Source organism: Topomyia yanbarensis, chromosome 3 (assembly GCF_030247195.1).
Source record: "Topomyia yanbarensis strain Yona2022 chromosome 3, ASM3024719v1, whole genome shotgun sequence".
Taxonomy (NCBI): domain Eukaryota; kingdom Metazoa; phylum Arthropoda; class Insecta; order Diptera; family Culicidae; genus Topomyia; species Topomyia yanbarensis.
The window spans coordinates 268,486,669-268,501,895 of NC_080672.1; the positions used below are offsets into that span (position 1 = coordinate 268,486,669).

General features: G+C 42.6%; 1 protein-coding gene across 4 annotated transcripts in view; it reads right to left on the minus strand.

Annotated features, from left to right (window-relative positions):
* LOC131691722 (protein grainyhead) overlaps nucleotides 1-15,227 on the minus strand; it is a 774,648-nt gene that overhangs the window by 63,191 nt on the left and 696,230 nt on the right. For all 4 annotated transcript variants that reach the window (XM_058978335.1, XM_058978337.1, XM_058978338.1 and 1 more), the window contains one exon: nucleotides 7,467-7,561. In XM_058978335.1, coding sequence (XP_058834318.1) covers nucleotides 7,467-7,561 — 95 coding nt within the window. The remainder of the gene's footprint in view (nucleotides 1-7,466; nucleotides 7,562-15,227) is intronic.

Below are 15,227 nucleotides of genomic sequence, written 5' to 3' on the forward strand. Positions count from 1 at the left end.
TTGAAATTTATGCACAATCTATTTACCCCCTCGAGCAAGCGTTGGATCCTTCATCGAAGTGTTCGACAAGTTTCGAGCTTCGTGTAAACGCGGAATAAAAACAAACATTGTAATACAATGTGGTGGACGTCATTTTAAACTGCGCGCAAATCGGCGTCAATCCACACCATCGACTGGAGAGGTGTCCGGGAAAAAGCTAATCAAATTTGATATAAATTGTAGTTATACATACACGGCGATTGCCGCTAAACCAACAGGACAGTCAGTCTGTCAGAAGAAAAAAAGATGACTTCATGCCAACTTCGAACATCGGCCGCCGACTGATTCATCAGCCGTAAAACTTGACGCTTGCCTCAATTTGTTTGCCGTTTGCGTAATTAAATTAAACTATTTACAGGTCCCCGTCCGTCGTTTGCTCTACGCCCAAGCTAGCTCGCATCTACAGTAATAATCATTCGATTTTATGACGAATAGAAAACACTGCTGACTAATTTCTTTCGGCGGTTCGAGGGGAACAAATAACACCCCGCTAATGGGACTCTAGTGCTGCCCACGCATTCAATTACGGCGCACGCCACTAGCGTTCGACGGCTCGCCGTCGGTGGTGACAGAATTGAAACAAAAAGCCCAACCATCGACAATCGTTGATTTATGCCGCGGTGGCCTTTTCTGGTGTCTTAGAGTTCCAATTAATCATAACGTTCGTGGCTCGTGGGCGTCCACCAACCGATTTTGGTAGTAGATTTTTGGTTTTTTTCCAATCAACACACGAGCGAACATACCGTTGCAAAAAATAAAATAAACCTTTGTCAAACACGCCAACGAAGGCTTTGCGAACACAGGACACAATTATGCGAGGAAACGACAAAGACAAATCGTCCCCGGGTCGTAAGCTGACAGGTCACATGTTCGGTACGGTCGTAAGGGTATTCGCAATTAATCCCGCCAAACCGGCAACCAATTAGCGCGGAACGTATCGAAATGGCGAGCGAGTCGAGTCGAGCGAAAGGAATATGAAGCTGCTGGTATCTCCAATCGAACGGAAATCTGATTTGACAGGTCAGATGGAGAAGAGTGTGCGTGTATGTGTTTGTCTGCAATCTATCATTATTATATATCTAGCATGTAATCTTTTTTTCGAGGTATCTTGAGTGTTAATTAAATAGTAATCTAAAATTTAGCTCTGAACCCTAAAGTGGATTCTGTTACAATACACACCAAAGAGATAAACAGATCTAGTGCATGAAGAGCAGTTAGCCCTTCGACTTCGTCTCATTAGTAACAGGCAGATCGACTTGGTATATGCGCAGACCAGATGCGTATGTTCTTCTCTGTTACAGCGGATTCTTAGCTGCGGTTCCGGAGATTGAAGGTTATGCAAGGTTATTTCAGAAGAAAAACACCATCGACGTATGATATCTATCTCAGCTTAGGCGAATTGTGATGGTTGCGGACCGTTCAGAAGGCTTTGAACACATCGGCTATTCACTGCTGAAGATTCTGTCCATTCAAGCGAATTAGAACTACTCAATTAGTTTGTCGATGTTTGGAGCAGTGACGCCGTTCCTAACGAGTGGAATGTTACCACTGTCATTGCACCAAAGAAACCGGAAACTAAGACAAATAGAAGCAGACGGATTTCGATCTATATTGTTGATCACACGTGGAGAAATAGTTTTGGATTGAATGTTCAGTCTAGGAAATCGAGTCGATCCAAATTTTATCAGATTTCATAAGGACAGTTATAAAACTTTTGTTAAAGTGATGCCAGCGATGCTGCCGTGATCATTACACCATGCGTGTGCTGGATGTTGGCTGCGAGATACTAGACGCAGCAATTATTTATAGAGTGGCTCACTGCGGCTTAGCATCAGGGGTTGGAGGCTATTTGTTAGAATTGATTGTAGTAGATAAATCTTTGGCTACTCCAACGCATGGTTTGTTTTTCGTAGGACGACTGCTGCTTACATAACTGGTACGTAGGGGTCTGGGCAGAATGAATAAATCATGTAAGCGATATTCTATAGAGTCGTTGTCTATATATATGGAGATTCTGATTTTAACGTTGCTGTATTCATCGATGTATTGCATATTGAATGATTCTGATTGGTTAATGTTCTTGTACATAATATGCGCTTGATGTGAAATATGGTGAACTTGTAGGATGTTAACTTCTGCCAGATCGAGCTAAATCTGCTTTTTCATAATTGCTTCACTTCCCGAATAGCGATATATTTAGAAAAGTTGAATAGTCTTTAGGCCAGTTAGTGAGCAGTACACAATAGGCGATCTACTACACCATTGCCAACCAAAGCATTGGTTGGCAGAATTGCATTGTAACGCGGAGAGTGAGGGCTAGCGAGCGGAAGTGGAAAATAAAACACTTTGATCTTTTTGTGGACGCACTTCGTGCTGGCAACCTCGCTTCGATTTCGAATGCCAATGAGTTGTCGGAAACATTAGCGAGAGCGTGTGACGTAACAATACCGAGGAAAATGGAGCTGAAGAACTGCCGGCGTCTGGCGTATTAGTGGCGGAATGCTCAGCACCCTGCGTGCTGCCTGCCTAAAAATCAGAAGACGCGTTCAAAGAGCAAAATCTGAGGTAGTCTGAGAAGAGTGTAAGGTGACATTACGGGCAGCTTGGGCCGCTTTTAAACGCGAGGTACTGCTTAGTAATTCCACCTGCTATAAGAAGCGGCACAGAGCAGTAGACGCTAACCCCTAGGGCAACGCTTCCCGCGTCGCTATGGTCAGGATCGAGGATTCAATGACGCCAGTCGAAATGTGCGCTGACAAACTGAAAATTATCGTGGAGGGTTTTTTCCTGAAGCTCGACTCAACCGCATGGCCGCCTACACCGTACGTTGATTAAGACGGTGGAAATGCTGGTGACAATCGAGTCTCCCACGACGAGCTCCGTATAATGGCGGAAAAGCTAAAAGCTAAGAAAGAACCCGTCCCGGATGGTATCCCTTAGGTGGCACTGATGACCGTGATGCTGGCATTTCCGAGCATGTTCAGGACAGCTCTACAGAAATGCCTGGACGAAGGCAATTTCTCGGACCGATGGAAGATTCAGAAGCTAGTGTTGCTGACAAAACCAGGGAAGCCAACACGAGATCCAGCATCCCCAACAGACGATCGATCTACATTAAAATATCGAACGGACTATCACAGAGGTAGTTCGGATTCCGGAAAGGGATCTCGACGGTGGACGCCACCTATCCAGTCAGCACGAAGAAAACATTGAAGCAAAAAAGGAGTCATTGCTTCAGCGTCGTTGATACGATCGACTCGCTGCATAGAATGCGGATCCCAGAATAACTATGCATTGGTCTGAATCGTTACTTTCAGAACAGAGAACTGGTCTACGAAATGAACATGGGGCAGAGGTCGATTAGGGTCACAGCTGGAGTACCTCTGGAGTATAATGTACAATGGAGCTTTAACACTCGAACTGCCCAAGAGAATTGGATTCGTCGGCTTTGCACATGATGTCCTCAAGGCGAGACACTTGAAGAGGTTGAGATGTTCGCGGCTGTGACAATAGGCCTCGTAGAAACCTGAATGGCTGACGTCAAGTTGTAGCTGGCTAACCACAAGACGGAGGCAGTGTTGGTCAGAAACCGTACAAAAATTCAGCGTGTCGTGATCAGTGTCTGTACACATTCAATTTCATCGATGCGTGCGCTAAGGCACCTCGGTGCGATAGTCGACGATCAGGCTGCGAGGACAACTAACGTATTGGCAACGATCATGTCGAACCTCAGGGTAGCAAGATACAGCACGAGACGTCTCCTGGCGGGTATTTCATCCTCAATACTGAGGTATGGCGTACCGTCCTTTGCTGCTGCACTGAACTCAAAGCACAACCGGACGAATTTGACAAGTAAGTTTCGCCTAATGGCTGTTCGTGTCGCGACCGCATACTGAACGATATCGTCGGGGGCGGTATGCGCCATTGCCGGTATTATTCCCATCTGCATCACTCAGGCTGAGGACGTAGAATGCTACCAGAGGAGGAATACATGAAATGCAAGGAGACTGGTCAAATCAGACTCGTTGGCTAAGTGGCAGCAATAGGGGGACAACGCTGAGAAAGGAAGGTGGACCTCCCGACATCCCAAATATGCCGTGTGGGTGCATAGGAAGCATGGCGAGGCGAACTTCCATTTGACGCAGTTTTTGTCTGGAGATCGAGGCTTGTGGAAGTACCTGCACCGGGTAGGAAATGCATCATCACCCTTTTGCTCAGGGCGTGTGAACGTGCAAGAGACGTTGGAACACGTGGTCTTCGAATGCCCTAAGTTCGAAGGGGTATGCCTGGCGTGACAGTTGACAGCAGTGTCGAAGTGATGTGCCACGACGAGCATGTCTGGGATGCTGTCAACAGAATGATTACGAGTGTACTCTCCGAATTGCAGAGAAAGTGGCGAAGGGCCCAACAATGTAGCACCGTCGGTTTGAAAGCCGCCGTGAAACTACCAATCGGGTTTTCGGGAGAAATTCCGCCACCGGGGAGCTCTCCATCAGTGTAGACTAGGTCCGCCGCAGAGGACCAGGAGCAACGGGTTCGGGTCGTTGGGGTACCAGTGAACCGGACGTCAGGCTTCACTGGAATCACCGAGCCGACTTCGACACCCTACCGAGCTACCTGTGAGTAGGTTAGATCCACTACAGGAGATTAGAGCGACTAGATCGCATCGAATGGCTAATAGTGGGTTGTCGGAGAACCAGTGAACCGGAAGCTACGCTCCATCCGGAATTGCTAGACAGACCTACTGGTTGGCCCGTTGAGTAGGCTAGGTCCACCACCGGGGGACTAGATCAAGTAGATCGGGAAGAAGCTGGGAGCTAAATGGCTCAAGAAAACGAACATCACAGTAGGCTAGATTCACGGCCGTGGACTGTCCGACTATTTCCTGACAAAAATGGGAGCTAATTGGCTCATGAAACAGACATCTCAGTCGGGGGAAGGGTGATTCACCGTTGGATTTCGATAAAGCTGGGAGCTAAATGGCTCAAGGAAGCGGGTATCGGTGTCGGGAAAAATTCCTCCGTCGGGGAACTCTCAGTCGAAGTAAGGTAAGTTCACTGCCGGGGACTATCCGAGTAGACTGTGATAATACTGGTAGCTGACTGACCCACGGCAACAGGAGCTAAAGGGCTCATGGAATAAGCAGCTTAATTGCTGACTGGGACCAGAGCTAAATGGTGACGAGATGAAGACAAGAAGGCAGAGAAGCGTCGTTGGGTAAATAAAAGCTCAAAGGTCGAGCCATAAGCTAAACTGAAGTAAACCATCAAATCTGCTGGGGACCCCTCCTCATTAAGAAGTTCTTTTTGTCTCAGTGACAAAGTTCTGAAATATTTTGTCAGTCACCTAATTACTACGACAAAGCTCAGGGAATTTAATTTTTTTCAGCTATGGGACCATCCATAAATGACGTAGCATTTTTAGAATAATTTTTAACACCCCCTCCCCCATCGCAGCATTTCGTCACAAACCTCTAAATACCCCCCCCCCGGTAATTACGTTGCTTGACGGTAACTCTCCCCCTGTCCCCGTAATTTAAAAAAAAAAAACGATGTTAGTTATTCCCCTTTAAAAAAGCTGCGTAGCCCGACATGACCCCCTATCCCCCCCCCTCCCCCGTCGTCACACATCATCACAAAATGCAAAGCTCCCCCCTCCGCCATATAATGCTACGTCATTTATAGATCCCTATGTAAATTTTTTAGAAAAACTAGTAGATGAAATCTTCAGAAATATTTCCTGGTTCTCCATCAGATAAGTGCAGTACGAAGGAATTATCAACACACAAAGTTGTGATAGTTCTTTATCGATTGAGTTTTTTTTAATGAAACAATCATGCACTAAATGATTTTAATCAAATGTTTTGATTTCGCTATGATATCATCAGACATAGGAACTTCTGTGCATTTGTGACACCATTCACGATCATAATTGCTTGTGAACTGATGATGAATGATTTTTAAATGATTTTGGATTCCCTTTCTAATAATCGTAGTAATATTTCATACGATCTTGTAGCTCCGCGATATGAAGATCGAAGGTTTTCAAAGTTTGTGTTTCGTCACATGATTATATAACAATTATAAACAAATCCGTTGAATTTCCGTGAAATTTTGAGAAAACTTCACTCAAGCTCGAAGGATTAAAAAATAAATATTCATAAGATAATGGTTTGATTTTCGAGATTTGTAATAAGAGATTAGAAAATTCAAGGAGTGGCTTATTTCAACGAGTTTTCACGTATAGTCCACATTGGCAGCATCAATGGAAGAGAGCAGGAAAAATGCATTGAAGCTTGTATATGTGTAGAAAATAAGTTTGTCATGTGCCTACGGGTTATAGCGCTAAGACTCCTTTGCTTCGCGAACGAACTCATCTTAGTTGTAATTTATCCACCGTGGCAAAAATCGCTGTTACTAAGCATCACACATTTGAAAGCGAATAACGCGGTGAAAAATGATCAAAATCCCAATTAAAATCAATTCTGAATAGGTCACCGCACGCTAGCCGTGACGGTCCGCGGTGGAAGTTAGCCTCATCTGCATCCCGCTGTGCACGATTTGACAGTTGAGAAAGATGCGTTTTCTGATTGCAACGCTCATTGGTGGCCCATCAAAGCAGGAGCGGGAATGGAAAGTGCGTATAATTGAAAACTACGGTTAATAGTAGCATTATTAATAGTCTTCGGATGCACCATGTGTGTATGTGTGACTGCATCGCGCGCACAGTCCATCTGTGATTATGAGTGGAGAATAGGATGGGTTGAAAAGGAGATAACAATATTTTGCCTAAGTAGCCAGTTTGTTTTAATTAGCTGCAGAAATGGTTAATGGTCATGACGCGCAGTCGTAAATCGTTCTTCCTTTCCCGGGTGCACCTCCCACGGATCCCCGCGTTCGACCCGCTCTGATCAATAAATCCACCAAACAAATGAGCCTCGTGAGATTCGCGCAGCAAAAGGCAGGAATCCGTTACAATCGGAGCTTTCCTTCCTGCGCCTGTATGTACCTGCGGAGGAACGTAGCAGCGAATCACGAAACCTACATGCATCCGAACGAACCGCCATCCAGCCCGTGAAGAGCGACTATCCATAAATATTAAAATGAAATAATATTATTATTTTTACTTATATGATTTATCATTACATTATTACCGGGCTTCGTTTCGATTTTTCCATCCCGTGTCTTTTTTCGCGGGGAGACTTGCGTAAGTTTTTTTTTCTTCACTCCCTGTCGTCCCATTTAGCAGACGTTCACACACATTCTCACAGGAAATGAGATTATTTTAATTTATGTGCGTATAATGGCGAGTGAAAATGACATTCGCCTTCGCCAATGAAAAGCCGCACTGTCAGAATTCTACTCGCACGGCCAATGGAGGGAAACTCAATCAAATCGTCGCGGTCGTATGTTGGGTAGGTAACTTACCTTAGCGGAACTTTCCAGTGGATTCCAGTAAACGGCGATGGCATTGTGTGACACTTCCTCGATGCAACCGACTAGACCGACGGAGTTTTTCGTATCTGGGGGATAGAAACGGAATGGGGTTGTGGTGATTATTTAAGCCATTTAAAATAAATAACATAATTATTGGGCAGCACGGTTCCAGCGATGGTAATTGTTGCAAAATTTCTGTCCCGATCCCGTGCACACTTCAGTGAATGTTTGCTTAATGCGGTTAACATGGTGTCCGTCGGTTATATGCAAAGTTGTTATTTTTTCCACCGAAAACAGAAGTGAGCTGTGCAACATCGCTTTCGACGAAGGGAAGGGCAGCGGTGGGCAGAGTGCGGGACTTTTGAAGGGTACTTGTAATGTTATCTTATTGTCTTACAAGTGGCTACTTAAGGGTGAAGTGCGCACTCTCAGCTATGGGTGAGGTTGGTCGGGGCCGCCGGAAGGTAGTCTCCAATAAAGGCATGTTTGTTTTAGTTTTTTTTTTAATTTTTGTACTGGTCTATTGTGTACCTACTATGAATGGCAGGCTGGCCGAACTTTTCTTGGGTCTACGCTATACCTATGTGAACGTTCAGGGACAGAAGCGGTCATTACACCGGTTGTACATATATATGCTTTATTGGATGTTTTGCAAGGTTAGTTAATTGGGTTTAAACATCGATCATTCAATTCATTGCAATTGGTAAATCTTAAGGTTCTTGGTGGACGTGAGATAGAGATCATTACTTAAAATGTGTTGATTGTGTGAAGATTCCGTTGAAAATACAGTGAAAATATTGTAATTAAAAATAATAATTATATAAATTATAAGTTTTTCAACAAATTCAGGTTGGTGAAAAGGCGCGTTTCACCAATTTCAATTATATAATTGTTAATAAAATAAAATTTCACTGTTCAAAATTTTGGTTTAAATACACTTTTAAAGTTTATGGAAAATCGCTCCCAAGGAACCGGATCAAACCCGGAGGTGTGACAATTGCATTTGTTTTCAATGATTTTAAATAGGTCACCTTACCGCTATACACTCAGGATTTTTACGCGGGGATACAGGCCGCGTGAATGAAAACCGCTTAATTTTAGAAAACCGCGTGAATTTAAAAATCCGTGTAAATAAAAACCGCGTGACTTCAAAAATCCTCGTAAATGAAAACCGTGTAAATTTAAAAATCTGCATAAATTAAAAACGGGTAAATTTAAAAATACGCGTAATTGAAAGCCGCGAAAATTCAAAAATCAGCGTAAATAAAAACCGCGTTAATTTAAAAATCCGCGTGAAAATACCACGCAAAAACAACGGTGTATAAAAAACTTAAGTGTAACACTAGTTCACAGCATTTCTGAACTAAATAAGCTGGTGGTCATTTTCAATGTAAAATCGTGTGCTGAATCCGAAAATGTGGTCCAATAAATTTTCAGTGGAACAGTTTTCGTTTTGTTAAATTCGGAGACTAGCTTCACAAAACTTCAATATACTAGAATATAATGCGTAAAACATCTAAGTGCAATTACAAAATATTCTACGTTCTTCAAATCATTCTGAAGATCAGATGTTGAGATTTTAAACCTAAAATAAGTCTTGTTCGATGTTCTACATAATTTTAAAACACGAATTGCTAGTTGTTCTATGAAGGAAAACAAATTAAAAGTTTTACATATCATTAATTTTATAATACTTGACGTATGTAGTATCACATATTTCTACGGATTCGTATAGTTTGTATTAACATTGTACAAAACCTAGTTGAGCAGTTAGCGGTTCAAAAAACGAATTCTATGACATGTAAGGATTTAGTTTACAACGAAATTTATATCATAAGAGTGTTATTTTATGTAATACACTTGTAAAGATAACAAGCAGTATTGCATACCAATCATTCAATGACTTATGATTTCATTGAGCCTGAAATTATTGTTATCAGAAATCTTGAATCATTTGGATAAACGAGGTCGAATATTATCCCACATTAAAATCATTTAAAATTCTTCCATTTACTTGTTTAACAGAATTCTGACAGATAGTTTCTCATATATTATGAAACAAACCCTAGAAAAATTTTGAATCGAGACGGTTCTATATGTTGGCCCAGAGAAACACAAAAAACTCCATTCTACAAAAAATTGAATAACTCACAGTACTCATTTTCATTGATTATTAGCAGCCTTTAATTTTTCATAAAAATATAATTTTTTAGGATTGCTTTATCTAGCCCAAAATATTGACCAAATGCTCATTTTTCTTCAAAAAATCATGAAAAATTAAGAAAAAGTTTAATAGATTCGTAAATAAAGTCAGAACCAGTAGTCGCTTTAAAACAAAATGTTCTAGCGATCGAAAGTGCATCTAATTACAAATAATTTCTCATTATAATATTTCATATCGATGCACTACAACCGAAGGAATTTGGATTTTACTGAACGCACTTTTTATTTTAAAGGTGAAATTCATTTTTTACTGTAAGTCGAAAACTGTTCTACTGTAAATTTTTTGGACCTCATTTTCAGATTCAGCACAAAATTTTACATCAGAAATGGTGCTCGAATATTGAAGTTCAGATTTTTATTTTTATTTTGTAAACTAGTGTAATTAAAGACTCGTAAAATGAGACTTCTTGACAAAACAGAAAATCTTGAGTGTACTGAGGCCACATATTGTTTTTCGGATTTTTTTTTGGAAAATGGTGTTTTCCATTTGATACTAGTACGTCAGGATCGATTTTTATGAGCATTTGAAGATTTATGTGTCGTCAAACAAGGTGTTTCTGATATCATTCTCAACAACTTTACCGAAGATATCAAGCCTCTATATAATGTTTTTAGTTTATTCTTCATAATTATTTCCGGAAGGATTAATCGCCAAAACAATTTTATCCAAGCTCTGTATTACATTGCAAAATTTCTTCGAAGGCTGAACCTCCAAAGTTGGCGTTTGTGAAATAATTGATAATAATAATAATTGGCCGTGAAAAAACTGGTTCCGAACCTTTATTTCATAATTCTTGACCTAAAAAGTACCTTACATAATTAGAACAATTGATGAAAAGTGCTCAATGAAGCTCCACATGACGATAGGGTCGAGTCTATTCGTATAGATTTGGTACGGAATTACTCATATCTTACTGCGCACTTTGGAGAAAAATAATCGATACACATTTTTTTCAATATTATCTTTTTAAAGCATGTTATATTTTTTCCACTTATTTAAATTCAAAATTGAACTTTTTTAATTTTTGACAACTTAAGGAAGACAATTTTACACTCGACACCTGGCAATAGGCCTGTTATAATTGAAATATCTCTGAAAGATTTTCAAGATCCACTCTGAAATTTGTACAAAATGCTCCCAACATGGTGCTACATATTTCATTTTTTAATGACGACCTTCAGAAGCAGCAGACAAACAGCTGATATTTGCTAATTTTCACAGATGCTTCCCAACTGATTAGCTGTAAACGGTGATATATTGAGGTTAGTGATTTTTAACCCCTTCATCCCCGTGTTGTTTATAAACAGCAACGTTTATTAACAGTTACAATTCATTCACAGTTATTCGTATTATCTTTAAATATGAAGCTATTTTGAGTTGATTCCGCAGGGGTAGTATTATCAGGCCTGGTTTGAGCAGTAGATTAGGATTGACGTATTTGTGCCAATTGGAATGACTGTATTTAAAATGACAGCGTCGATGGTTAAGTGGTAAGCGTGACCGCCTCTCATTCCATTTGGCCTGGGTTCAATTACAGCCGAGGTCGTTGAGATTTTTCTGAGGTGAAAAAATCTGTGGTCACATCTTCCTTTGGAAGGGAAGTAAAGCCTCGGTACATGAGTTAATGGATCGATATCTAGTTCAGATAGTGGAGTCTCTTCTCTGGCGTCGGTAAAGAAGAAGTAGAATCCAACTTTTATACTTACACTAACAAATATCCTCCTCCCGTGATACTTGTGGAGTGCGCAGTAGTATATTCGGCCTCTAGCAAAAGCAAGTATCGGACTAACCATTCCTTCCCTTTCCTTCCGCGATCTACGGTCGGGCGTGGCCGGCGCCGGTATTGATCAGTCAACACTTTAGGATTACCAGGAGTTACACATTGAAAGATGATTCGCGCTACTCCGAAGCAAATTATCTACTGATTCCCTGTGCAACTTCAGCTAGTCCAGATCGATAACGGAGTAGCAGCCAGGGGTGGTCGCACAAGCTCAAGCCCAATTGGAATGACTGTATTTAAAACACCAACAATCGATAATTTTAGCGTCCCTTTGCTAAGACCAAAGATAGACGAGGCAACTCGCGATTTTGAGCCAGGCTTTGGGAACCAATTAGATCTTTTCGAATTTGAGTGTTGCAATTTTGTTTTATTTACCAATGGTTGCAAGATTGACTAGAGCGTTCAAAAAAAGTTTTTCGCATGATAATTCCCTAACCGGATTTTGAAATTATAAGCAAAAACAAGTAATTGAAGCTGTTTCATTCGTTTTCGAGCTCTCCATCGAGACAGAGGTTGTTTTTTCTAGTCCGTAGTGCTGTGTGAGGCGATAAAGAATAGTTTTAATCCGCATTCAAGGTTATTTTGCCAGTTCGGTTCGGTCCTCAGTCTTTTGTTCGCGTGTGAGGATTAAACAATAGCCAGCTGTATAAGCTGGATCGGTTCGTCGTTGGACACCAGTTTAAAGCTAAGTGGTTTTTGTCTTTTGTAACACATTTATTGCTTTCTTCCGTCTGCGCGGGCGCTGACCCCGTGCGTTGACGTTTTCTATGGTTCCCTCTCCGGATGGTCAAATGGAAGTTGAATCGGGTTCAACTTCTAAGGCTCCCCTCCAGAACTCTCAACTGCTCCATTTGTGGTCTTCTTTCGGCCCAAGACTAAATCACTGAATCTTCTTCAGATTTCTAGAGACCTGACGGAACGGTTCTCGGCTGTGACCGAAATTTCAAAGGTCCGCTCGGACAAGATAAGGGTGTTGCTAGCCAACTCAAAGCAGGCAAACGATATTGCTTGCTGTGAGCACTTTACGCGGGATTATAACGTGTATATTCCGGCTGTAAGAGTACAATCCGAAGGCGTCGTAACCGATGAGAGTTTGACGTGCGAGGATCTGCTGAAGTACGGGGTTGGCCGATTCAGAGACCGCTTACTTCAGCCAGTTAAAATACTTGAGTGCAAACGTTTGCACTCAGTAGTAGTTGCGGGGGATGGTTCAAAAACGTACCCCCAATCAAACTCTTATCGGGTGACCTTCGCTGGTACCGCTTTGCCAAATTTCGTCCTCTTGCACAAGGTTCGTCTGCCTGTGCGTCTGTTTGTGCCGCGGGTCATGAATTGCACAAAGTGTAAACAACTGGGTCACACAGCCACCCATTGTAGCAATAAGGCCCGCTGTGGAAAATGCGGGGAGAATCATCTAGATGATTCGTGCAGTAGGCAAGCCGAAAAGTGTCCTTACTGTGCGGAGAGTCTGCATGATATCTCGGCATGTCCCGCGTACAAACTACGCGGGGATAAACTGAAACGTTCCCTTGCGGGACGATCCAAACATTCTTTCGCAGAAATGTTAAAGAATGCTACGCCACCATCCTCAGCAAACATCTATACTCACTTGCCTCCTGACGAGGGCGAGGCTGGTAACCCACAAGAGGGAACATCTACTAGGGTGCCTAGAATTTATAGGAAGAGGAGGAACACTTCCTCTCGTAAAGTTCCTTGTAAAGGCCAGAAGGTGTCCCTTGAGGGGGCTCCGAAAGTCACATCTATTGGAAGTGTTGCAACCAAACCGAAGCAATTAGCTCCTGGTCTCGGAGGATTAAGCTCAGAGAAGGAGTTCCCAGCACTTCCAGGAACATCAAAAATCCCAAGTGTTCCTTTGTTTCAGTTCGAGAGTAATCACAGCACTGGAATTATAAAACTCTCAGACATAGTGGACTGGATAATAAAAACTTTCAATATTACTGATCCTATTAAAAGTCTTATGTTAGCTTTTCTCCCTACAGTGAGAACATTTTTGAAGCAGTTGACTGCTAAATGGCCCCTCCTCTCAGCGATTGTATCCCTCGATGGCTAACTCATCAAACGAGGTCACGGATTTGATCACTGTTCTACAGTGGAATTGCAGAAGTATCATCCCGAAAATCGATTCCTTCAAAATTTTAATAAATAATTTGAGTTGCGATGCATTTGCATTATGTGAAACTTGGTTAACTTCCGACATAGAACTCAACTTCCACGACTTTAATATTATTCGCCCGGATCGAGACACCCCCTATGGAGGAGTGCTTTTGGGGATCAAAAAGTGCTATTCCTTCTACAGAATTAACCTTCCCTCGATAACAGGTATTGAAGTTGTCGCTTGTCAAGTAACAACCAAAGGCAAAAGCCTTTGCATAGCTTCCATATATATTCCCCCCAACACCGCGGTTGGGCACCGACGGCTACAAGACATCTTAGAATCCCTGCCAGCACCGCGACTAGTTTTAGGCGACTTTAACTCTCACGGTACAGCATGGGGTTGCCTCTATGATGATAACCGGTCTTCCTTAATTCAGGATCTTTGCGATAACTTCAATTTGACAATTTTAAACACGGGTGAAATGACACGGATTCCTGCTCCTCCAGCGCGCCCGAGCGCCTTAGACTTGTCCCTTTGCTCAACATCGCTGCGGTTAAATTGCACGTGGAAGGTAATTCCTGATCCCCACGGCAGCGACCATCTGCCGATCGTAGTATCAATCAATAACGGTTCAAGGCCATTGAAATCAATCAATATTTCGTATGACCTCACACGAAATATCGATTGGAAGAGCTATGCTGCCGCGATATCCGACAACATCGAATCTACCCAAGAACTTCCTCCGGAGGAAGAGTACGGCTTTTTGGCTGGCTTGATTCTCGACAGCGCGAATCAAGCTCAGACTAGGCCAGTACCCGGCGCGAACATACAAAAACGTTCTCCCAATCCCTGGTGGGATAAAGAGTGCTCAGACGTGTACGCAGAGAAGGCCGCCGCGTTTAAGACCTTCCGGAACGACGGGTTACCCGCCAGTTTTCGACAGTACGCGACGTTAGACAAGCGAATGAAGAGTTTGATGAAAGCCAAAAAACGCGATTATTGGCGCCGGTTCGTCGACGGATTAACGAGAGAAACATCGATGAGCACTCTTTGGGGAACAGCCCAACGTATGCGAAATCGAAACAGTACTAATGAGAGCGTGGAATATTCAAACCGTTGGATATTCGATTTCGCCAAGAAGGTTTGTCCGGATTCCGCCCCGGCACAGAAGATTTACCGCGCCGCGTCTCCTCACGATAGCGCGAACGAAACACCTTTTTCGATGGTGGAGTTCTCACTTGCTCTCTTGTCGTGTAACAATAAAGCTCCGGGGCCAGACAGAATCAAATTCAACTTGTTGAAGAATCTGCCTGACTCTGCCAAGAGACGCTTGTTGAACTTATTTAATAAGTTTCTCGAGGCTAACATTGTCCCACTCGATTGGAGACAAGTGAAGGTCATCGCCATCCAAAAACCAGGAAAACCAGCCTCCGACCACAATTCGTACCGTCCGATCGCAATGCTATCCTGTATCCGGAAGTTGTTCGAGAAAATGATCCTATCCCGCCTCGACAATTGGGTCGAAGCAAATGGCTTACTGTCAGATACACAATTTGGCTTTCGCAAAGGCAAAGGGACGAACGATTGTCTTGCGTTGCTCTCAACTGAAATTCAAATGGCCTATGCTAGCAA